The 24,620-nt window shown below is 55.3% G+C and overlaps 2 protein-coding genes and 1 long non-coding RNA gene across 14 annotated transcripts in view; 2 read left to right on the top strand and 1 right to left on the bottom strand.

The window, feature by feature from the left end:
• LOC102056311 (cyclic AMP-dependent transcription factor ATF-7) overlaps positions 1–22,760 on the top strand; it is a 69,730-nt gene extending 46,970 nt beyond the window's left edge. For 9 of the 11 annotated variants that reach the window (XM_055696902.1, XM_055696904.1, XM_055696906.1 and 6 more), the window contains 9 exons: positions 2,639–2,757; positions 5,418–5,552; positions 6,146–6,303; positions 8,862–8,961; positions 10,189–10,302; positions 11,418–11,564; positions 12,852–13,049; positions 14,320–14,428; positions 17,143–22,760. In XM_055696902.1, coding sequence (XP_055552877.1) covers positions 2,639–2,757; positions 5,418–5,552; positions 6,146–6,303; positions 8,862–8,961; positions 10,189–10,302; positions 11,418–11,564; positions 12,852–13,049; positions 14,320–14,428; positions 17,143–17,363 — 1,301 coding nt within the window. In that variant the 3' untranslated portion in view covers positions 17,364–22,760. The remainder of the gene's footprint in view (positions 1–2,638; positions 2,758–5,417; positions 5,553–6,145; positions 6,304–8,861; positions 8,962–10,188; positions 10,303–11,417; positions 11,565–12,851; positions 13,050–14,319; positions 14,429–17,142) is intronic. The other 2 variants (XM_055696908.1, XM_055696907.1) reach the window with 1 other exon arrangement.
• Positions 22,310–24,325, bottom strand: LOC129734245 (uncharacterized). 2 transcript variants are annotated; one of them, XR_008729918.1, is made up of 3 exons: positions 24,145–24,325; positions 22,755–22,864; positions 22,310–22,442 (listed from the first exon to the last, which is right to left on the bottom strand). It is a non-coding gene; the product is annotated as an uncharacterized LOC129734245 (long non-coding RNA). The 2 variants fall into 2 exon arrangements; XR_008729919.1 differs by having other exon boundaries at positions 24,219–24,325.
• Positions 23,303–24,427, top strand: NPFF (neuropeptide FF-amide peptide precursor). The gene is made up of 2 exons (XM_055696912.1): positions 23,303–23,887; positions 24,319–24,427. Exons 1-2 carry the CDS (start codon positions 23,598–23,600, stop codon positions 24,425–24,427), a joined length of 399 nt encoding a protein of 132 aa, XP_055552887.1. The 5' UTR covers positions 23,303–23,597.
• The last annotated feature ends 193 nt before the right edge of the window (positions 24,428–24,620 follow it).

Genomic DNA, 24,620 nt, shown 5'->3' with positions numbered 1-24,620 from the left:
GAGCGCAAATGGCAGTACACAGTCAATGCAGCCTTTATAACACTGGGGGGAAAAAAACCAGCCCACATATATTGTTGTCTGGCAGCAGATCATTGCTGGCTACAGATACTCTCCTGCCTTGTCAGTCCTTGTTCGTTTGGGCTTCTTAAAAGGGCGTGAGGTTTGTGTTCCCGCTGGATGAAAAGGCTGCTGCTGAGGATGAGAGGAGAGGAGAGGAGGAAACGCGTTCTGAAGCCTGGAGAGTTCGTAAGGGGAAACACGTCTGCTGCAAGAGCCTGGCACCCTTCTCCCAGGTTCATCTCCAGCCCAAATTCGGTGTGGAAGTAGGAAATAGCAGTTTGGTTGGTTTCTTAAAGCCTCCAAGTTAATTGCAGCTGTGGGTAGGGTCGTAAGCGAGCTCATGCAGCCATTGCTGGAAGGACAGAAAGCTGCTCCCCGGGGAGGGCTCCCTGGGACAAAACGGGCTTCCGGAGAGGGAGTTAATTCCAAACAGGATCAGACTAATGGGAGTGGATGGTGAAGAATTTGGAGTGGGGGCTGAAAAAACCCTCAGATTCCTAAAGGTCATTTTTTGCTTCGGTTCACCCCTTTTTGAAGCAGGGTGCACGGCAGGAGGGTTAGCTTTTGCCTGATGAACCCAGGGTGTAGACGGGCCAGGTGGTGATGGGGCACGGTCCCATCTCCAGCCGAAGTCCCACCTGCTCTTAAGAGGGATGCAGCATTAAAAGCCCTCATCTGCGCAACTTCCAGAGCTGCATGTCCCTCCTCTGCACCAGCTGTCACAGGTGAAACCATGGGTGGGATGAAACGCTCCAGTTTTACCACCAGGAATAAGGTCTAGCCCTGTCTCCCAGCTCCTCCGGGCTGACGCTCAGTGGGTTGCTCTGGGTTAAACCACAAGGGAAACAAAAAAACACCCAAACTTATTTAGCTGTGGTCAGTGCAAGACCAGCCTATTTAACACCGACTTTGCCTGGCTGAGGTCTTGATGGCAGATAGAGCAGCCGGGGGGTTTGCAAGGGCTATAAAGCATGCTGGCTTTGAGCAGTGAGATCGAGGGCGTTATTGCCCTACATTCCTAACATCCTTTTTCTTTTTTAAGCCACCATTTTGTCTTTGGATTTTCTTGTTCTCTCCCTCCCTCTTGCTTTGTGCCGAGTCCAGGGCAGCAGCCCGTGTGTTAATGAGCAGGAGGGTTCAGCGAACATCTCTTGCCGCAACTCCGTGGTTAAGCTAAAGAGAGTCATAAAGAATTGTTCTCTCTGCCGGTTATAGCTGGCAGCAGAGAGACTTATTTAAATGGGAACGTGCATTTCTGGGGTGTCGCTGCGGGTGGAAGAGCTGCTGCCATTCCTGGAGGTACGGACTGGGGAAGGGTAGGATGAGAGGTTATACAGCTTTGCTTTGTGGCATTGTGCAAACTTCTGCCGGAGATCTGGCCCTGGGCTGGCGTGCCCAGCTCAGAAGGACATTGCTAAGTGGGGAATGGTCCCGAGAAGAGCCCCGAGAGCTGTTAAAGCACTGGAAAAACAGCCTGCTGCTGAGATCTTTAGTTGATAAAGTTCCTTGGTTTAATGAAGAGAGATTTGGGGGGAACCGAAGTGTGCTCAGAGGAGGCCTTTGCTTTATTAGCAAACCCAAGAAGTAGGGTTTGAAGTCAGGCTGGAAATAAAGTGTAGTTCTGCGACAGCAAGGCAAAGTAATCGCCAGAGTCGCTTCCTGAAGGCTGTGGGAGCCTCTCCACCACCGGCCAGTTTGAAATCCAATGGGATGTTTTCCATAGATGCTTCAGCTCTACGGAGCGGGGAGCATCCGTGCCAAACGGCCGATGCTTTGTGCAGGAGGTCAGGCGGAACTATCTTGGGGATCCCCTTTGTGCTTAAAAATCTGTGTAGCTTTCTGTCAGATGGATTCTTTCAGTGTAATGTGCTCGTGTCGGGCTCCCGCTAGTACCTGGACTCCTGACCTAGCGTCACGCAGAAAAACGAGGCTCGCTGGGAGCGGGGAGCTCGCGTTCTGCTTTATAGCCTGGGTGATGGCCAGAGAGATCATGACTCAACGTGTTAATATGGTGGAAAACGGGCCCCAGAGGGATTGCTTTGGACAGTGGTGGTAATTATTAGCACTCCCACGTAGCCATCTGTCCTAGGATGTGCATTAATGTACGAAGCCGGCACAGGGAGGGAAGCAACGCTGCCCAGCTCTATTCCACATCAGCGGCAGGGCTGCTCCGATCAGCTGTTTCCCCTCTTGTCGCTCTGTATTTTTGAGATCTGCCGTTTCAGGGAGATCAAACCCTGCTATTTTCCTTCCTTGCAGCAGCAATTCAGCTGAGGACAGGCAAAACCCTGGGGCGGGAGGGACAGGACACGACCCACAGGCCGGAATTTCAGAGAAATCACTCCACGCTTCTCACTGCAGTCATTATTTCTTTGAAGAGCATTGCAAAATCAATTGATTTTCCCATTTCTGAATTGCCACTTGCTTTGCAAACACGATGCGTGCCTTAGCAGAAAAGCATCCAGGCTTCCACAAAACAGAGGCCATGTTTGCTAGGGGTTCCCAGAGAGGACTAAGGTGGTTAAAATGAATTTTCTAGCCTCTCTTTGACCAATGCTTGGTGTTACAACCCAAACAGATCAGACTCCGACCCCAACTCGGTTCTTGAAGAACTGCGAAGAAGTGGGACTCTTCAATGAGCTGGCCAGCTCCTTTGAGCACGAGTTCAAGAAAGCCACGGAGGATGACGAGAAAAAGGCAAGAGGCAAAGGCCACCGTTGCCGTAAAACTGAGCCGGGCGCATATTGTGGGGGCTGGAGTGGGGCCGGTGCTGTTCTGATGAAAGGCATATGTTGTAGGCTAACGAAGTGTGGTCTCAGATTTAATATGCTGCCTTGCTTGGGACTTTATTTTTTTAACTTGAGTGACTTTGGCTGGCTATCCTGCAATCCAAGGCCTGGTGAGAGCAGATTTTAATGGTTTATTATTCCTTTGGCTTTTCACTTCAAAAAAAAAAAAAAAGAAAAAAAAAAAAAAAAGGCAGGACCTGAAATACCTCGCACCTTGGGAAGGAGATGCGGGAAAAGAGCAGGACTTTGTTAAGCGCTCAGGGTCTGAGCAAAAATTCACTCAGAGCCTCCCAGGGGATGGGGGTCCTTAAGGATGGTGCCTTTAAGGTGCAGTCAGGGGAGAGGGGATGAGCTCAGCCCCGTGCCTTTGGCATCTGAAGGGTGTCAGGGTTCATGCAAAGAGAGGGGCTCCAGGAGGAGAACAAAGAGCTCCCTCATATGCAAGCGGTATATCGATTCAGGCTGCCCCTGCCAACCTCAGGAGCACAGGGGTCTGAAGGACAACGGGATCTCGTCAGATAGCAGCTAATTAAGGACATTTCCCCCCCTTCCCCTTTCCAGGATCTGAGGAGCAGCAGATGCGTATTGGGCTCTTAGACTGGCACATACATTTACTAAATTGATATATGTATGTACATACACTCGCAGTCAGCGGCGCTGCTCGGAAATAAACTGCAGGAGCACAGCCGCGTAAATCTTCACTGAGATGGGGAACGGAGGAATTCAGAATTAAAACTGAAAACTGTCTTTCACCCGCTCTCCCAATAATAGGGCTCTTTAAAGCATAAATTGATCTCTCTCATTGGTATGCTGCAGGGCCTTGTCGGGCTGCGTGGCATTTTATGCTCTGAATTCCCTGCCTTTTGTTCTCCGCAGCCCAGACCCCGGTGCTGGGAGAAGGTGGTTGCTTTTCGTTTGTGGTTTCACATGTAAATGGTTGAGCAGCCCACAGTCTAGCCAGTCGTTTTATATGTAAGACCACCCATCTCCTGGGCTGCGCTACCTAATAGCCAGAGCGGAGATCCTTAGGCTGTTAGATGTTTTCCTTTTCTGCTTTCGGATGACTGCAGTCTAAATATTTCTGCCGGCAGCTGGGCAAATGGGGCGGCGTGAAGCTCAGGGTGGGTGCAGGCGTTAGGGAAAGCATCATCCCTCCTAGAAAATCTCTGCCCAGGCGAGGTCCCCGGGCCCAGATGGCTTGTCACTCCCGACCCTGGCCAGGGCTGCCTGCTGCATTTCTGAGATGCTTTCGACATTTGGCTGTATCAAGCCCAGTTGCTGCTGTTGTGTTTTGTCCTCCAGTTCCAAGGGTGGTCTCGACACCAGCATGTTAATTAAAAACATCGGCACAGCAGGAGCTTCCCTGGAGGCACTTTAAGTGGTTTGAAACTTTCCTGCATGTTAATCCCTTCTCCTTTGTGATTCCCAGTGCAACATCTCTGCTTAAAAGGGCAGGTAAATGGTTACTACTGCACGTAGGGCAAGCAAAGCTCCTGCGTAAATCAGTGCAGAGTGGTGCTGGAGCCGCACCCCACTCAAGAGCAGCAAGAACATCCGTGGACGCCTGGATTTACCCTCTTGCCACAATTTTCCCTCCCTGGAGAGGACTTAAAATGCAGCAAAGGAGGAGGTTTAGGTTAGACGCTAGGACGAACTGTCAGTGGTCGGGCAAGTGAAGGAAGGCACTGGGATTGATTGTGGAGAGGGGGAGAGCAGGATGGACAACAGCTGTCAGGACTGATTTAGGGAGCGTTTCTCCTGCCCTGGACGGAAGGAGGGACCGGGTGATTTGTGAGGTCTCTTGTAGCCCAGTTGAATGCAGCATCCTGCTCCGTCGCGTGCTCCTCCCATGCTCCTGCATGACATCTTCTCCCAGGTCTTGTCTTCCTCCAGGTCTGGGGAGGGGAGAGGTGGCCGCTCAGTTTAGTCGTTCCCCCACCTGGTTGTCACCTTGCCCTTTTCCCGTCCCCAGCAAGTCATTAACTGGTTAAAATGGGGCACATGGCACTGCTGGAACCCAGGGTGGTGGCAAGTTGCCAGGTTCAGGCATATGGTTGGGTTTTATTTTAATGGGGCGCTCATAGATATTTAATAACTTGCATGGCTCTTTGTTTGCTTTTGATAATCGGGTAATAAAATAATTCAGGCTGATTTATACAATGCTTTACAGCTCTTCTGTGAATGAAAGTGCCTTCTGTAACTCACAGGCATTTGGCTTTGTTACCTGTTCTCCTTAGCAGAGCCCTTTTATGAAAAAAAACACAAAAAAAACCCCCAAAAAACCTAACCCATGGAAAGAATTGTGTGTGTGTGTGTGACTGAGAAACCACAAAATGGTGCCATCTGGGGCAGAGACTGTCTTTCCTAGGCCTCCGTCTCTGTTTGGACAGGGCCGGCACAGCACAGCACCGATCTCCACCTCGGGCTCCCAGATGCTGCTTCAGTACAAATAAATAATAATAATTTGGCAAGAGCTCAGAGCTGTAGCTCTTCCTCTGGGAGCAGCCGAATGTTTCACAAACAATATGAGCTAATTGTCCTTTCAATCTGTGGCTGGTTTTCCTGTAGAGTGCCGGAGCCCTGGACATGTCTCTGCCCTCCACGCCGGACATCAAGATAAAGGAAGAGGAGCCAGTGGAGGTGGACTCGTCCCCGCCGGACAGCCCTGCGTCCAACCCGCAGTCGCCGCAGAACAAAGAGAAGGTGGGTCTCCCCGACCATGCCCTGCGGAGGTCTGGTGGAGGAGAACAAGCTTCTCCACTTGGGTGCCAAGGCCTGGTTTGGGCTTGTGAGGTTCCTGGTTTAGAAGGAAAGAGGAAAGCTTGTTCGCTGCAATACACGCTTGCTGCCCTTAAGTTTCCGCATGGATCTGGCTAATGCAGAAGGCCCTGCCTTTCACCCTGGGAGCGCTTTTCTGGCAGGGCAGAAGTGCCAGGCAAGTAACGTGTCTTCTCCAAAACCGTCTCCCTGTGTCCAGAGGGGGCTGGTGATTCAGAACGGGTTAGTCTGGCTGACACGTTCTCCATCAGGAGAACCTCCTGCTGCCTGGGGCTGGAGCAGTAGTTCAGGGAGGGGAATTATTGCCCAGAGGCTGCTGCGGGCGGCAGGAGTCTGAATTTCTGTGCCGCGCTCCCTGCGCCGACATCAGATCAGTGTGGCTTTGGGTACGTTGCTCCTCTCTGTGCCTCAGTTATTTCACTAAATCACTTGTAAGTCATCAGAAGGAAGAGACAGCCTGGTGATTATTAAGCTAATAAGTAACAGCATGTCTCCTTTTGTCTGTTGATCCTCTTCAGGAGATCACCTCCAAGCCTGTAATCATTTCTACGCCTACTCCAACCATTGTGCGCCCAGGCTCGCTGCCGCTACACTTGGGTTACGACCCGCTGCACCCCACGCTGCCTTCCCCAACCTCTGTCATTACCCAGGCTCCCCCTTCCAACAGACAGCTTGGGTAAGTACAGAAGAGGGACACGCACGCCGAGGTTTTTCTCCCATACCGTCAGGCTTCCTGGGCAGTAATTAGGTACCTAAATAAGTTCCCTGATTGTCAGAACAACCGAGATGCCATGATTCCCGCTGCGGCTGCTTGGGCATAAGGGCCTCGTTGCAGCGCTGTCTGCAGAAGCAGAATGGGGTGTAAGTGCAGAAAGCAGGAACTAATTGTCGCAGTGTAACGAAACGAGGCAAAACTCACCGCGGGGAGAAATTAAACCCAATCCCCAAACACGCTGACATGACACTTGCTGTCTACGATGGGAGTGTGGCCTGACTGGGGACTCCCAAGTTGCTTTTGCAGCCTGACGCGGTGGAGAGAGCTCGGCTAAACTGGTGGTAGGAAATTGTCTGGTTCTTTAATGGCTTTGGGATTTTCTCAGACAGCTGTTGCCTCTGAAGTGTAACCTCTCCTGCAACCTGCTGGCCTCCTGCATGGTCAGCCTCTGCCTCGGGAGCTGTTTGTTTCAGCAGATCTAATGACCTGCTCCTTTTTGCCACTTTAACAATCTGGATCGGAGGCTCCAGAGCGCTGGCTGCCGCAGTTATGAGCCTGCCACACTGCTAGGTAGCTCCGGCCCCGCACATAAAAGGAAGGAGCCTGAAGGATGCAGGAAACACATTACAATGAGCCCTCAGGAGACGTATATTTAGCCCCACTTCTATTCTTTGGTGTCAGGATGCTTCTTTTTTGCTGTGGTCCTGGCCTCTTTCTAATTACCCTTGTTTTGAGGCTGGCTCCTTACATTAACAAGGCCATTTTTTTTGGCTGTCAGTTCATATTTTTGTGTGTGTTTTTTGCTTTGACCCTCTGGCACCATCAATCCAGACTTCCTGACGGAAAGTTTTAAATCCTGTCTTGAGGCGTTAAGGGGTTAAGCGATTGTCCTGGGGTTTTGAAAGGGCGTTATATTCCTTCTGTAACCCAGCGCAGCAGAGACTCACAGGGCTGTTTGGAAACCAAGTCCCCTTGCACTTGGAGGCATGAAAAAATCAGAACTGGAGTAAGCAAGCTAGACTTTAATATGATTTTATGTGCCCTTTGCAGCCCACAGGGGTAGATCCCTCCTAGGGCACTCTATGGAGAGGTGGGGCTGCAGCTGTAGCAAGGGTCCCTGCTTTAGGGCCACTGCGGACGTGGTGGGGTTGTCAGCGTGACAGAGATGGAGGGGAGGCTGTGACCTCCCTGTAACTCGGCTTGTTAGGCTGGAATTTTCAAAGCAGCCTGGAGGATTTGGGATGCCCAATAGAAATGAATGAGAGTCGAGCGTTCACGTTCCCAAGGCAGCCTTAAAAATTCCAGCCTGAGTTATTGGCACGATGAACTCCCCCCTCTGACCCACGTCCCCTGCTTCTCCCCACCCTGCCGTTACTCCATGCCAGCAGAGCTTCCTCTGAGGATCCCAGGCAGCCCAGCCTCCTCTGTCCCTTTCCCTGGGCTGGCAGAGGAGGCAGCAGCGACTTTTTTTTTTTTTCTCTCCCTCCCCCAAAGCCAGGCTCCCAACAGCTCTGCTCTGCTGTCCCCGGCTCGTCTCTGCCTCCATTCGGTTCCCTGCCGCGAAGGGAGGAGGAGCAGGGATCAGCCCTTGCTGCCAGGAATGGTTTCCTTCCTCTCCCGTTGGCTCGAGCAGATCGGCTCCGGCTTTTCCTCCGCTCTCCTAGAAAGGCAGAGTCCGGAGGGTCGGAGCCAGAGCACGGAGAGGTTTGTGACCCTCCAAAATGAAGGCAAGGGGCAGGGGGGTGGTGGTGTGCCAGCTTGTCCCCACATGCAGAAACGCTGCCTTTCGCTTCAAAGTGACCTGCGATGGAAAAAATTGTTGGTATTTTCAATCTGTCATAATGAGGCTCCGGCACGATCGCTGCCTCCCCGAGCCTGCGGTGCCGGGGCCGTTCCCATCCCCCAGAGCCATTGTCTGGGAGGACACAGCCCAGCCCTGCATCGACTCCGTATTTAGGAGGTTTTCTCTGGAGTCAGAAGCGTTTGTTAACGGAAAGCTAAACCCTTGTAAACCCTCTCACGGGAGCTTGGCTGGTGCGGCTCACAGGCTGAGAAGTGACTGGAGCAGCTGCCCAGATCCCCAATCTGCCCAGCACCAGGCTCAGCCCAGGACAGCACTTTTAATCTCCCCGAGGAGGAGCTGCAGCAACCCCTGGATGTGCTTTTCTGCCCGTTCAGGTGGGCCTTGGCATCTGTGGTGGGTGTATGCCCAGGTGTCAGCCAGGGCACATCCTGGCGCTGGCCACCAGTGTCGCAGCCAGCCCCGAGCAAGGAGCAGCAGCCTGGGTCACCTCGGCGTGACACTGGCACGTGCAGGGGGTGTGCGGGGGCTGAGGGACCCTCACACAAGCTCTGCTAGGCTTGGCACCCTCCCGTTCAGAACGGGCCGTTCAGAAATGGGAAAGTGAGCCCGAGTTCTAGCCAGAATTAATTCGTGCTTCTGCCCTTGAGCTCACGGGGCTGCCGGGACAGTGTAAACTTGTAATAGTCCATGAGAACTTGAATTGTTGTTTCTCCAGGTCTCCCACAGGTTCCCTTCCACTTGTCGTGCAGCTTGCAAACGGACAGACCATGCCCGTCCTTCCAGGCCCTCCCGTACAGATGCCTTCTGTTATATCGGTGAGAGAAACTTCCAACATGGCTCTGCACGGCAGAGGAGGGGACAGCGCTTTCCCCTTGCCAAATTTACGCAGACACTTCCATTTTGTAAAAATTAAAATATATCTCCCCCTCTGTGCAAGATAAGACTGGAAGAGGAGGAGGAGGAGGGGGGCCAGCTCTGGCAAGGTAGTAATAACATGCCGATCACACTGGAGGGCAATAAGTCTGGAAAAAACCAAAGCCTTGCCTGGACAGATGGCTCATGCCGCTGATCCAGGGCTGGGAACTGTAGGATCCCTGATTAGCTGCTTCCATTTGGAACAGTGTGCCTCAATTGAAACCATTCGAGCTTGCAGAGAACATGTTGGTCTTTGCAGGCCAGGAAAGCCACCCTAACCTCGCCAGCGCGCTAAAGAGCTCTTTGAATATCAGCCTTGCGGGTTTGCTTTTTGCATACAGAGAATTTTCCATGGTGCAGAACTCGGGAGCAGATTTGCCTGGTGGGTGGCTTGTAGGTCTTCCGAGTGCTTCAGCTCCCGACCAGGCAGCCTGTGTGAATCCTGTCTGTCCTGCTGGGCATGTCTTTTGGGTTTTGAGTGAGTAATGGCCAAAACCTTCTGCCTCAGGTAACGGGAGTGTTGACGTCAAAGCAGGCAGATGTGCAGGCAGCTTGGCATAGCTTGTGGGCATGGAAACATATCTGCACCTTCCTGATCCTTGGAAACACGACCTGCCTTTGTGGTGCTTATAGAAGTGGCTTATAAAAGTGAAGGCAAATTCGGCTGTTTCCCCTCTTTGGTGAGGGAGAAGACCCTCCGTGCTTAGGAGGGGATGCTGTGACTCACCCTTGGTGTTGTGGCAGCTTTGCAATAGCGCTGCCAGAGCAATAGAGCAAACCAGGGGGGATCTCGTACCCTCCCTCTCCATCCACTCTCCTGCACTGGTGGGGAAAAGCCCGCTGGGAGGGCAGGGAAGGAAGGGAGGCTTCAGAGCTGCCCTCCTCCCTGTCCGCAGTGATGGGCTGGTATGGCTGGCTGATTCCGAAACAGCCACCATGGCCACCAAAGGAGTGGCTGCTGGCCTTCAGTGACAGCAGGCGTAATGGATGGCAGTAGTTAAACGCTGAACGTTTGTCAAGATTTATAAATGTGCTTGGCCGGGGAATTATTACAGAGCCGCTTCGCGGAGCATGCTTGCAAAAGCACCTCAGCTTCCCAAACCCATGTGTTGCTTCGTCCCCAATAGCTGGCTCGGCCAATGTCCATGGTGCCGAACATTCCTGGTATTCCTGGGCCGCCCATCAACAGCAGCGGGTCCATTTCACCATCAGGACTTCCAGTGCACTCTGAAGCCAAAATGGTAAGTGTCCAGAGGCGTGCTGGGGAGGGTGTTGTGTCCACAGCGTTGTCCCTAAGTCACTAGCTCCTCCAGGAGAGACTCCATATGGAGGCTTTTCCCCTGCAGCCTTCGTGAAGAGCCACTGCTTCTCCAAAATCCTGTGCAGCCATCGGAACACCTCCCCGCACCAAGAGCAGGTGTTACAAATGCCACCAGGAATATTAGACTAATCAGCGCTGTGGCTCTGGCAGGCAGAGCAGGGGTACTATTGTCAAGACAAACCTCAGCCCCATCCTAAACACGGCTGTTTTGTAAAGCTGGTGCTTCTAGTTCCAAGATGACAGATGGGTTGGAGGTGGGTTTGAGGAAGGCAGAGCCAAGAGAAGAGTTGTTGCATTGTAATCCAAGGATCCTGGTAATGGTTTTCATGTAGGCCTTTTCTAACTAAAAGTTTACAAAAGAATATTCCTCTCTTGGCTCTTCATGGCTCAAACTAGGTGCGCACAGAGCCGGGGAAGCAAACTGCGAATGAAGAGCAGTGAAACCCTCCAGGTTTTGTGTCCAAGACAGGGTGGAGGTGTTTGCAAACCCACCTCTTGCAGCAGTGCTGCTCGCCGTTGCCCTTGCGTTGTCACTGCTCCCGTTACACCCTGCTTTGGTGTCTGCAGGATTCCTGGGCAGACCAGAGGGGTGAGAGATCTTAAATTCTGGGGTATGAAAGAGCCATCCTGCATCTGGCTGCCCAGAGAAGGGACGTGCAAGACATGGTCTTGGATCACGCGTAGGTCCTTCTCTGCCGCGGGAGGACCCTCTGCGGGTGCTCGAGGACGGTTGGGCTCCGCAGCCTGTTCAGTCCATGGTCCCTCCGCAGAGCCTGCCAGTTGAGGGGTGGGTTGGTGCCAGCTGCAGTAGCAATTTTGGGATGCGGACACCTGTCTGCTTGGGCCGAAGTAGGAAGCTGCTGTCTGTCTTTGGGTAGGCCAGATGGTGATGGCTTTCAGTTGCATTTGACTCAGCCACAGTCTCTGAAGAGCCTGTTCCCCAGCGGCGTGGCTTCTTGGATGATAAGAGGAGCTGGTGAAAGCCTGAAGAGTGTGGAGGACAGGTCTACTGATCCATTTTTTCTCCTTTAACAGAGGCTGAAGGCCAGCTTGACAGCATCTTCCTCACTGAATGGCAGCAATCTGGTGGTGGGATCAGCCAGCACGATGGTGACTGCACGTCCGGAGCAGAGTCAGATACTGGTCCAGCACCCTGACGCCCCTTCCCCAGCTCAGCCGCAGGTCTGCTGCTGCTCAGCCCGCGAGGCTGGGCTGGAGGTGCTGGGGGGGTCTGGGCTTTGGGGAAAAAGGAGGAAAACCTCGCAGCTTCCCGGTTTGCAGAACAGGTTAAACACCTTGTTTTTTCAGTGCCGCTTCAGCACTAATGCTCTCAAACGCCACCAGGCAGAGAACTTCAGCAACATGTTAATTTGCTTGACAAGGTCTGGAGTTTCGAAAGAGTATTTCGCTCTCTTCTCCCTGCTCAATTACTGGGGTTAAACGCTCCCCTCTTAGGCAATCAACTCCACTGGCTCCTGCCAGCTAACCAAATGCCAGCCTTCCATCAGGATCGCCACCTGCTCCGTCAGTTAGATAGGCTTCCAAAAGTTTAATATCCATATGCTGCCTGACAGTGAGTACCGAAGTGTAACTGCACTCCCCGATTGTGGCAGTGTAATTACAGAGCCCTCGCAGAAGCGCCGGCGAGCCTGTGTCTGCACAACTGTTTGCCCTCGCAGACTTTTCCTTTGTTCTCCCAAAATAAAACTGGGAAATGTACGGCGTTACTAAATCTTTTTGTACCAGTTGCCTCTGAGAGCTTTTTTGGCTGAAGGTACTCAGGAAAAATTTCACCCAAATTAATTTTTAAAGCCAATTGCCCACTCAAAAACTGGAATTGCTTGTGCTCCGGGGGTGAGTTACCGAACCCAAATGGAGACGGCGCTTTGGCCACGTGTGGTGACGTGCGTCAGAGCGGGATCGAGCACTCCCAGCCCTGCAGCTGGAGGTTACCCTCTGTCAGCAGGTACGTGGTCGCTGGCCATGTGGGAATCTCCTGTCATTGCAGGGTGAAGTGTTTTTTAAAGTCTCTTAAGTGACATTAAACGGATGGCTGTTTCCTCTGCGTGGCCTGTGGTCATTCACCACGTTTTGCCTCAGCACGGAGGAGAGGAGGCGTCTCTGCCAGTGCCACCAGTAGGATTTGGGGTTTCACTGGTTCCCCTGACACTCACATGTTCACTGGGTTCAGGATCTCGGGGAGTTGGTGGGGTTTCCCACCTGAAGTTTGCCGGGCGCTGCAGGTTCAGCTGAGGAAGGGCTGCCAGAGTCACCTGTGAGAGGGGCTTTGCCCCCAGCTCGCCCATCGCAGCCGCACGGTCCTGGCTGCTCTGCAAAAGCAAATCCCCATTTGCCCCCGCCGCGGGAGCTGCTCTCTCCTCGGCCAGACCTTGGTTACACCAGTGTGCGCCTGCCTGCTTGCACCAGAGCTTCTGTTCAGTCTCTCTCTCCCACGTGCCCCATCTCCAGGTTTCCCCTGCCCAGCCCACCCCCAGCACTGGCGGGCGACGGAGACGTACGGTTGACGAGGACCCGGACGAGCGCCGGCAGCGGTTCCTGGAGCGGAACCGGGCTGCTGCGTCCCGCTGCCGTCAGAAACGCAAGCTCTGGGTGTCTTCCTTGGAGAAGAAGGCCGAGGAGCTCACCACCCAGAACATCCAGCTGAGCGTGAGTATGTAACTGTGGAGGCTGAGCACAGCCTTAGGACCGTCGGGTGGGAACGTCTTCCCTGTGCTGCGGAGACAGCATGCGCTTGGATGCTGCTCTCTGGAGCGGGATCGCTGCCTCTCTGCCTGGATTTCACTCCTTGCTTGCCATCCTGGTGCCCTGCCTCGAGCAGGCCATGGGGGCTGAGCGCTTTGGCGCTCTTGGTCTCCCTCCCTGTCCCCCTCCAAAGGGCTCTGCCTCTGCCCGTGGGGACAGTAGCTGGAGCGGCCTCAGGAGCAGAGAGCCGAGGCCCCAGGAGCAGCTGTGTTTGTGGAGAGGGAGAACTCTGCTGGTGCGGGGTAGGCACCAGCAGTCCCAGTTCCCTTCCAGGCACAGTGGACCTGGCACTGGGGTGAGCAGCTCTGCAGCTGTGGCCTGCAGCCACGCTCATTTTTTTGTTTTCTGGAGAACTGGGTTTCCCCAGCTCTCTGGCAGCACCCCCAGCCTGCCTAGCAGAAGTGCAGCGCATCTGAAAATACAGACTTCATTTCCATTGCCATTAGCCCCCTTGTTAATGCTCCCAGCACTGGCCGAGGACCGAAGGGTCTGCAAAGACCAAACCCGTGTCTGTTCTGGGCTTTTTCTGTTGCTGGTGGCCAGTGACTCATGCGGTGGGATTTTTTCAATAGCACTGATCATGGTATTTTTATTCTCTTCCCAAGATAATTATAGAAACTGTTTCCTCAGGCGATTTTGAAATACAATTGACTGGGTTTCAGCTGTTTCTCCAAACGTTTCAGCAGAGGAGTAGTATGCTGCACAAAGTTTTCAGGGGAGTTAGACCTGGGAAGAAGCTCACAGAGGTACCGAGAGCTTGGAGGAGCGATGCTGTTCCCCACAGCCTGGCGTGGCTGAGCTGGTTGTACACTCAGCTTCTTGCTCTGTTTTAGTTTTCCATCAGAGCCAGCAGCATGCCGGAGTGTCTGCCTCCAGCAGTTGGCATTAGCGGGAGGGCTCAGGCAAATCTATGTCCAGGATTAGATGATTAACACAGCGAGGGGCTTTCCAGCCCGCGGTGGGGGCTGCTGGAGGGAAACGCTGCAGTCCATGGCTTGCACACTGAATTCCTTGAACCCAGAAACTTTGTTTGGTGTTCTGGGGCCAGAGGCATCTCAGATTAGACAACAAATCTGAAGTTTACAGGGCACATAAATTAACGTCCTGTCGTTGCTGGAGGCTGCTGTCAAGAGCGTGAGTGATGCATACGCACGTGTTTGTTTTTCAATCTCAGAATGAAGTCACGCTACTGAGGAATGAAGTTGCTCAACTTAAACAGCTCCTGCTGGCTCACAAGGACTGCCCCGTCACTGCACTACAGAAGAAAACACAGGGCTATCTCGGTGAGTGATGACTTTTGCTGGTCCTTACTACCCTTTAAGTAGGTCTAAGCAGATGCAGCCTGCCTTACGACGTAAGGGAAGGGAGTCTTTGTCTTAGTGTCTGCTCCATCAGCTTCCAGCTGCTGCAGCTGGCAGGACAGGGCAGACCTTGGTCCTGTGTCTTCTGCTGGTAGGGCTTCCACAGCCTCCACACGGAGGAGGATCCATGCAGGTGGACCCGCACATCCACACTGCAAATCGGCACTTGAACCTGGTGTGTAAGATCCAGGTGGCCAGGGCAGCCGCAGCATGAAAGCGCCGAGGGAAGGAGGTGGCGCGTCTCCCTCCACGCCTGGGTAGAGTGGAATATTTGACAGATCCATACGTCTGCTTCTCCCGGGAGCGCGGGCTCCCAGGCAGCGAGCCAAGCACTTGATATTCGCTTTGAAGTTAAAAACTATTGCTGATCTGGAAGCGAAGCCAGAGTCAGGAAAGGCCAGACTCTATAAATGACATCATGGGGCTCTATATCTCATTCTCTGCAATTCACATCAAATTGGCTCGGGTTTGGAAGTAAGAAGGCTTCTTTTTATCTTCCTTTCTTTCTTCCTTTTTTTTTTTTTTTTTTTTTTTAATGCTGCCTATTTCATTATAATCAACCCAGGAGCTAAACATTATGCCTGGGTTCTTATGTCATCTCTGCAATAACAATTCCACGCTGCGGTGTTCGTACAAAGACTTTGGGAGGATGCTGGAGTCCCCTAGCGTCGCCTAGATTAACAGGATGAGAGGCAGGGATGGATGGAGATAAGTAATGACAGGGGAGAAAAAACAAAAGCCCAGGAAGCAGGCACTGTCCTTCCTGATTGCCTCCCGATCCCCACCTCCTGGGTCTCCGAAACGCTCCTCTCCTGTGCGGTGAGGCACGAATACATGCTGCACGGGGCCCGGCACAGCCAGTTTATTTTCACTCATTACAGTGACTCAGAGCTTGAGTAATGTGGTCGTGAAAATCCTCGCTGTCCCCCAGCCCTTGCAGACAGGTGTTCACTCTGTGTATAATGCAGAGAGGCAACATGATTTTTCCTGTTAACTTCCAAAGTTTACAGTTCCTATTATTATTCCTCACAGTCTGTCTACTCCAATAATAGGAATTCATCACACATCTGAATAATAAAAATTAAATTCACACCTCCCTCCCCGTGCCCCCCCCCTTCCTGGCTGCCTTTTTTATTATTGAGATTTGTGACTAAGCAGGTCCTTAAACAAAAATGCCAGATTCCCTCGATGGAATTACAGCTGCCTCATGTACAGTTGGGTTGTTTTATTTGTAATACCTTGTAAATCTTCTTTTTGGGATGCCAAACTATTATATGGCTCTGCTCGACCTTCTCTCTCACCGCCAAGTCAGATTTCAAATCTGCTGTGCTAGCCGCGTCTTTCAGCACGCCGGCGAAGGCCAAGCCAAGGTTTCGCAAGGGAAGGTAAAACCCGTTTGGGAAGGGGGTACAATATTCTGGCACCTGGTCGAAAACTGAGCCCTAAAGTACATTTGCTGGTGCCTGGTAAGGTTGTAAACCTCTTTTCTGATTTTTTAATTTCCCCCCGCCCCCCCACCCCCGGTGTCATGGGGTTTACCGTCTTGATGTGGAAGAAGTACCCCAGCTCATGCCATTATTTTGCTCTTTTAAAGGAAGGTGACCGCATCTTACCCGTAATTCATCTAGCCAAGTGCACAGGAGGGAATTTCCTCCTGACATCTGTAGATAATGAGTGTATACCCCTAAAGAGAGAGGTCTGATTGCTCTCGCCTTGGCATTTGATAGGTCACAAATTATCCTGTGTGTTAGAAGCTCTGCCTGGGCGCAGCAGGCTGTTTGTGGGAGAGAATCCAAAGTTTTGGAAAGCAATCTGCGTCGCTCAGAAACGAGCAGGGAAGAAGCTCTCTGCCTTTGTTTGCCTCCCATCCCTTCGATCGTACTGCTTCAAGTTACCGAAAGAAAGCGAGTGAGCAAACAGTTTGTAATGGGCTGTAATTGATTTTAATGTTCTGGAGAACAATAAAGAGCAAACCAGGTAATTTATATAAAAAATGGCCAAAAAAACCACCCCAGCAAACCCAAACCACCAGCCCTGCCTTTGCAGAGGGGTGTCTGCTGCCTGCTCACCCACCAGATGGTGAGGACTCTGAAGGAACTGTGCAGTCTCTGGGCTAAATGGCCTTGAACCAAGTACCACGCCAGGAAACAACATGTAGGAAAGTTCATTTCTTATAATGAGGAAACAGATTTATTACGATAAAGGTTACGCTGGGTTTGCCATCCCTGGTGTGACGCCCGCGCTTCGTGCCTCCCTGGCAGCAGTGCGGCAGGACTCGGTGGTGTCTCCGCAGGACGGGGCCAGCCGGACCCGGTGGGTCGTTATGTCCCAACTCTAATCAGTTTTATTTCCAGTCCTCACTTGCTTTTGCCAAACAGCTGCTTGGGGCGGGGGGGGGGGGGCGCAGCATGGTGGCGGGGAGCTGGGATTCCTGTAGGGAGCTCCAGGCTGCTTTGGCCGGGAAGGTGAGTGTTAAGCAAATACCTGAACGGGTTTCTGCCCCCGCTGAGGCAGCAGCAGCCTCCCAGCACATCGCCCTGCTGCTCACACTGGCAGCAACGTGCACAGCCTCTCTCTAACCTTGGTTTCTTCTTTTTTCTGTTTCCCCCACCCCATCCCCTTCTTCTCTGGTCAAGCAGAAAGCCCGAAGGAGAGCTCCGAGCCCACCGGCTCCCCTGCTCCCGTCATCCAGCACAGCTCCGTGACGGCCTCCCCCAACGGGCTCAGCGTCCGCTCGGCTGCGGAAGCGGTTGCCACCTCAGTGCTCACGCAGATGGCGAGCCAAAGGACAGAACTGAGCATGCCGATTCCCTCACACGTCATCATGGCTCCACAGTCGCAGTCTGCTGGCAGATGATGTCACAGCCTGTGCATGTGACACGGAGCTAACCGCGAACTCCCAGCCGGAGAAACCGACCATAACCACGTCCCTGACGAGTGGGGGCCGATAAGGATTTTTATTTCTTTTTTTTTTTTTTTTTTTTTTCCAAGTGAGCTAAGGGCAGCTATGGCGCTTCTTACACTGCATAGCCTGTACAGATCCTGGCCCCCGCCGCTGCCCTGCCAGCCCTGTCCCCGCGGGGCAGCCGCGGGTTGAGCGCTCTTCTCCATCCTTGGGTTGACGATCCGTCAACTCGCAGAGTCGCCCCAACAGACAGAGCCTCTTTGAAAAGCACCTTGAAAGGTTCGCTTTCAGGTATCAGTTACATTAACACTAAACCTCCATGCTTGGTGGATCCCCTTGGCGCTTTCACTCTTCCAAGTCCCCACCCCTCCCTCCTCCTCCACTCTCGGCAAAGGAAAACATAGCTCTTGGGAGGCTGTGACATTTAGTCGTGCTGTCAATGTATTTTATTTTTAACAGCATGCTGCTTCCAGGCATCTGCTCCCCCCTCTGCTCTAGCTACCTGAAACATTGCACCTTCGCACAAGAAGCCTCCTTGAGCTCCGAGGTTAAAGCGATCGAGGTTAGTCTTGTCGTCCACTCACTCCCAAGACACCAGCGACAGATTCTGGCCACCGTGGCAGTGTAGGCACTGTACATCGCTGTGTGCCCACCGAGAGGGAGAGGGGGACACGGGGCTGGGGGGTACATGTGTTCCTTGTCGCTTGTGCTGCACTGGGATCTGCAGCCGTTGACGTGCCGCACTCGTAGTGGGATGCTGGGGTCACTGGGGAAAAGGTACCGTCTGTTGTACAGCAGAGGGGCTGCGCTCAGTCTTCCTTACAGTAAATGGGTGCTGACCTGTGTCTGCTGGGGCTGGTGCAAAGGTGCTCCAGGAGGCACAGGAGAGGACGAGCCAGCCCACCAGGCAGGAATAATCTGAGTCCCAGGATTCATCATCTGCTCCCAACCTCACTGTCCATCTTAGCAAACAAATCCCTCCATTTCCAAGGATCACCTCCTTTACACATAACCTTGATGACCTTAATAATGGTGGCCTTAAATATTATGAATTAGTTGCCTGTTCCAAGGGGAGGGAGCACAAAGGAGTGTGTCTGCTCGCTGATCTTGTACCTCTTCTTGTGATTAGCTCCTGCTCTGGGTGGTGGAGCGCCTGTTGCTTCCCAGCCAGGGCAAACAAAGGATTCGCAGAGCTTCCAGTTTCATAGGACAGGTTAAAAACCCGGCCTTGACATTGAAAGGCGCTTGAAATCGGGTCCGTTTTCTTGCTGGGCGGGCGCAGCATGCGTGTGTGTCTGTGTGTGCATCCCGAGGCTGCCGCTGGCCCTGGGCGGGTGGTTGGAGTCGATAGTTTGGAAATAGGAGGGAGCAGGAAGGGGCTCTGTGAACGTTCGGGTCTTGGAAGGAACCTCGTCACAGCCCCGGGAGCTGCCTCGGCCCTTGGCCTTCCTCTCCTCCTCGGGACGCCCCCCCTCACCCAAGCTCTCACCCCCTCAGGTTGCACTCGCCACTTTTGAGCCAAGTTTGTTTGTCGAAGTCATTTCATTTGGCTTACCCAGACTTGGGAGGTTTCCAGGGACAGCAAAACCCAAAGCAAAGAAACCGGATCCCGTTAGATGGGGAAGTCCGGCGGTTTGGTTTTTTCGGTCGATGGGATCTGTCCTCTCCCCCTCTCCTCCTTTTCAGGTTTTCCTTGACTTCTCAGCAGTATCGGCCACGGCGTTCCTGGGTTTGGTTTGTCTTGGTGCGGTGCTGCTCGTGGCGGTGCTGCTCGTGTGCTTCCCTCATTTCTCTTGGGCGGCTCCGGAGGAGTCCTGTGCGTAACGGGGGGCACTTCGGCCTCGGCAGTTTGCCCCTCAGGTCCTGCGTAGCCCCCCCAGACCCGCCTTTTGTTTCTGTAAAGCTGCTTCTGCAGAGTCTGCGTGTTCAGATCTTTTAGCTCTTGCTGTGCCAACACGGGGGGTGCTCCTGCCGCGAGAGCGGGCTGTGACAAGAGGGACACGGGGTTTTGGCGTGTCTTAAAGATGTGCGACCTGGACGAACAGGGATTTCAGCCAGGTGAGGCACAGCGGAGGGTCAGGAGCTTTTTGGGGGGGCAGAGGGTTTGAAGGAGGTACAAGATCCAGCCCAGCCAGCTCGGCTTCCTCTCTTGGAGCTGCTGCTGGATACAGGTTGTAGCGCAGCGAGGGGGGATGGCAGAAACCCCCACGCACCTTCGCATGGTCATAAAAATGACCTGTCTTGCAGCAGAGGGTTTGCTGTCGTCGTCAGAGCTGCTCAGTTTGCGTCAGGGGGCTTGGAAACAAGTGTCTCGCTTGCTTTCTTTGACCGGGAATAGCAGGAATGACAAAAATGTGTTGTAAACATATTTGCTTCATGGCTTGGCAGCTGTCGGGTCCCATCCCTCGGTGGCCAGGAGCTGGGAGCCAGGAGCCGCGACAGCGGTGGTGCCTCCGGCAGCTCCGAATGCAGCACACCAGCTCCTCCTAGGCTCGCCAAGGGTTCGGCTCTGCAGAAACCCGACTGTCGAGGAAACGTGTTTGCAGAAAGAAGAGAAGGGAGGAACTGGGCTGACCCCACCACTGGTTCCTTGTTTGCTTCCTGGCGTCAGGGTCTGGTGGATGAGGCAAGGCAAGGAGCCGGGGGCTTTGTGGGCAGGGTGGGAGGAAGGAGCGGAAGGTGACATTGGAGAGGCAGCAGCTCTGGGACAGAGACACGCATGGCAGCGTTGGCATCAAACGCAGCAGCTTCCCCGACCCTTAGTTTTTGCCCCTGGTGACTGAAAGTAACCCGATGTTGTGTGCTCGGAGACCCGAGGTCGCCCCGCCAGCCCACGACGTGTCTGCATCCTGCAAAAAGACTTTCCCTGCCCCGACCCTTGAAACCTCATCACCCCACCAGGCATCAGTTCAGCCAGTAGCGAGTGGGGGACACAGCGGCTTTTTCTCCCCATCCCCCCGTGCCTCGGTGCTCTTGATGCCGTCGGTGCTGCCCCCATTCCAGCATCTCCCTGTCTCAGCTCCCCTCCACTTGTGAGTGCTTAGTGCCTTCAAAAATCTGCAAACCCATGAAAACGCAGTTGTAAAGCTCCAAACCTGGGCAGCAATAATCAGGGAACAAGTGTTCGACCATACCCTAACATTTTATTTTTTTTAATCTACAGGGTTGCAGCTTTCTCTTGTCCCCTTCGGGTATGTTTTACACCAGCAGCATTTGATACCGGCACCGCTGCTGCAAAAGCAGGTGCCGGAGCAGATTTCAGGTCCCCGTGTCTCTTGCTACCAGCGTCCCTGCTTGCAGGGGCAGAGGTGGAGCAGGAATTCACCCAGCCCGAGCAGGCTGAGCCAGCGGTGAGGAAGGTAGCCAAAACCTCAGCATGGCCCTTAGCTGGCACCTCTGCCCCAGCCAGCCTCGGGCAGCGGGGGAGTTCTCTGGTCCCACCCTGGTGGATGGATGGATGTCACAAGCTGTAAACATCACTGTGGAGCAGGTGGGTGAGGTCTGTCCCGTGTTGAGGTCGCAGAATGTGCCCGTCAGAGCTGATGCTGGGCCAGCCTTAAACCTCAGAAGGAGCTGAATGTCACGGGGTGGTTGTCACTTCTCCACCGGGAGGGACAGGTTTGGTTTTGAAGAGGTGACTCGTTTCTGGGCTCCCCAGAGAGGAGGGTACATAGGGAGCGCATCTTCCCACCAGTGCTTTTTCCAGCACCTCCACGCTGATGGAGCGGCCACGTGTGGATGCATCGGGCTGCCAGTTGTGGTTAAAAGCCAGGGTTGATGTGGTCACCTCTCAGAGCCAAGCTGCCCGTGCCGCTCTGGGGAGCCCTGGGGAGCCCTCCAGGCAGCTCCGAGGAGCCCAGCGGCTGCTGGGTTTCTGCCCCACGTCATCACTTCTTTGGAGGCGGCTTCTCTAGGCCGGCGTGGCAGTAGCTGTGGAGGATGTGCTCTGGTTTTTGGTGGCGGTCAGGGGTGTTCTGTTTGGGAAGACGGACTTTCTGGCAGGTCGGTGATGCAGGGTTCCCCCCAGACCCGTGAGGATGGGCGAGGGTGAAGGTGGCTTTTTCGTCTTCCTATGCTGGCTCCATTCTCACTTGAAAACTTTGCAGACGCCTTTGTCTGGGTCAAAACCCCTCGATTTCTGCTCTAGGCTGATTTCTCCTGCTTTCAGAGGCTCTCAGGGGATGGCAGCCACCAGGCCGCTCCGCTCGGCAGCTTGCCGGGCACCTGCACTTTGCTCTGCCAGCCCTCGGGCCTCAGTGCCTTGACCGAAACCCTGGTGGGTGCCGGTGTCAGTCCTGTGGCTTCCCACAAAGCCCACCCGGTAGCCCTGCGTGGAGCGCCAGGGAGCTCCATCCCTCCAGTTAATGGGGGAGAGTGATCCTGGGGCTCCTGGCGCAAGTGTGGAGAAGCTGTACGGGGTCTAAATGTCGCGTTCAGCTTGTGATCGAGGCAGGGAGAGCCCGAACGGTGGCATCGGCCACTGGGAGTCAGGGCTTTATCGATCCGGCTTCGCTGTAATGTTGAATAGAAACAAACGGCTGAAAAACGTGTCCTGGGGCAATGCTGACCCCTGGGAGGGCTCCTGATGGAGGGGAGCACTCCCTCCTCTCCCTCCACTCCTCCAGGGGAGAAGAAGATCTCAGCAACCTCCAAATCCCTCAGGATTGAGGGGGCGGGGGGTGGGGGTGGGGGTGCCTCCTTTTTCCCCCCAGACTGGCTCCTTGGTTCTGGATTTCGATGGCTCAGCCAGCAGATTTGTCATTTTTGGACTTGCGGACCCGTTTCAGTTTGGTTCTCCCCCCCAGTTCCATGCGTGCGTGGGCTGCGGCAGCGGTGATGCTCTCCTGGCCCAAAACGAGCCCAGGAGGTGACAGGGATGTGACAGTCCCTGGGGACACGGGAGGAGCATCCTGGATTGTGTGTGAGTGTGTGTGTCCCAGCTGCTTTGTACGGTGAGCTTTGACGATCAATAATGGAAGAAGCCAAGAAAAAGGAAACCCCCCCAAAAGCATAACCACGAGGGTGTAGTATCTATAAAAAAAAATAAATAAATACTTATCTATGAGTATATACAGACCTATATAGACATATATCAACTTCCTGAATGGATGCGCAGCTCCTTATGCAACGAAATGGTTTTCTAGCTGTAACCCCTTCCTGCGGCCCCCCCCGGGCCCCGAGGGACCCCCCCCTCCGCACGGGCTCCTGTGAGCGGGTCCTCACAGCCCCCGCGGGGGCCTGGGGACGCGGGGGGACACGTCCCAGCCCCCCACCTCGGCCGTGTCGTACCAAACATGTAATGTGCCTTTTATTTATGCTGCAAATATAACATTAAAATATTACCCAGGAGCTGGTGGCTGCCGCCCTCTGCTTCACAGGGGCCCTGGCACTGGCTCGGCTGGGGACAACGCTGGTGTCACCTGTCCTGAGCGACACTCTTGGCCGTCACCTGCCTGGGGGTCACAGGGTGGGTGTCACAGGGCAGGGGGTGGCAGCACTGGCTGTGACAACCCTCAGCCATCACCTGGGTGACACCATCTGGCCCTCAGACCTGCTGGGGACACCGTGGGCTGTCACCCACCTGGGTGGCACAGCAGGTGAGGCTGCTTGGGGGGCCACGACGCCGCCGCAGTGGTCCAGGCCCCACCCTCGGGGCGAGCGTTTGGGGCGATTTCAGCTGGTTTTGGGTCGGAGGGAGCCCTTAAAACCCGGGCCAGGGCTGGCGGAGCCGGGGCCGCCCCGTCGGGGCTGCAGGAGCGCAGCGCGGCCACAGGGTGGCGGCAACGAGCCGCGGCGGGGGCCGGGTGTCCTGAGGACGGGGCGGGGAGGGGGCCCTCGCCCCGGGGGGCCTGGCCCGGGAACGGGGCCGATGCGGGGCAGGGGGCCCGGTTCTGGGGGGTCCCGGGACAGGGCGGAGGGTACCGGGGACGGGTGGGGGTCTCGCTCCGGTGACGCGGGCAGCTCCGGTGGGACGGGCTGGGGGGGTCCCGGGCGGGGCCGCCCCCCCCCCTCCCTCCCTCCCTCCCTCCGTCCCCGGGGGCGGCTGTCGCGGCTGGTAAATGGGTTTCATTAGCGGCGGCGGCGGGGCCAGGACTGATCCCCGCCATCCCCCGCTCCCCCGGGACCCCCGCGGCGGCCCGGCCCGGCCATAAGAGGCGGCGGCGGGGGGCGCTGGCGGGGGGGGCCATGGCGGGGCCGCGGCTGCTGCTGCTGCTGCTGCTGGCGGGGACCCTGCGCGCCGCCCGCTGCTGCCCCAGCCCCGGTACCGGCCCGGTGAGCCCCGACCGGGGGTTCGGGCTTCTCGGGGAGGCGGGGGCCGGCTTTGTGGAGGCCGGGGCTGCCGTGACCCCCCCGCGTTCTCCCCCTCCACAGGCCGCCGCCGCCCCCCCGGGGCCGCCCCCCGCCGCCGTCCTGGGCGCACTGCTCCGCTCCCTGCAGCGGCCCGGCCGCAGCCCCGGGCCCCTCCAGCCGCAGAGGTGAGCGGGACGGGGGGTGGGGGGACACCGGGGGGACCCCGGGGGGGACCCCGCGGCTGGGGGGGACCCGCGTGGTTTGAGGGCACCAGCGGGGGGGCCGGGGGGGGGGGTCCCCCTTGGTGTCTGTCCCTGAACTTCTCCGTACGCGTGTCCCTGTCCGTCCCACTGCCCCCGACTGTCCCCCCGCCCCCCCCCCCCCCCCGTCTGCCCCGCTGCCTGTCCCTGCCCGGCCCCGTCCCTGCCCATCCCCATCGTACCTGTCCCTGTCCGTCTGTCCATCTTCTTCCATCCCTCTGTCCCCTTTTGTCCCTCTGTCCCCATCTGTCCGCACCTGTCCGGCCCCATCCATCCAAGCATCTGCATCTTCATCCGTCCATCCATCCCCGGCCGGCCGGCCGGCGGGTGCCAGCAGTGCCGTGTCCCCACTGCAGGTTGGGGCAGGGGGGGGCCCAGGCCCGGCTCAGCCCCCGCAGCTGGGACCCCCCGGCTGCCCCGTTCTGGACCATGGCAACGCCACAGCGCTTCGGCCGCCGCCGCTGAGCTCCGTCCGTCTGTCCCGCAGCCGTCTGTCTAGAAAGCCGTCCGTCCGTCCGTCCGTCCATCGGTCCGCGGCTCCATCTGCCACCCAATAAACTGGTGCCTCTCACCCCTGAACGCTCGCTCTGCTTTTGCTTCTGGGGGATGGAGGGGGGGAACCTCCCACCTTTCTGCCCCCCAACACTCCACACCTGCC

Source organism: Falco cherrug, chromosome 19 (genome assembly GCF_023634085.1).
Source record: "Falco cherrug isolate bFalChe1 chromosome 19, bFalChe1.pri, whole genome shotgun sequence".
NCBI lineage: Eukaryota > Metazoa > Chordata > Aves > Falconiformes > Falconidae > Falco > Falco cherrug.
This window is presented reverse-complemented; position numbering and strand designations above follow the sequence as displayed.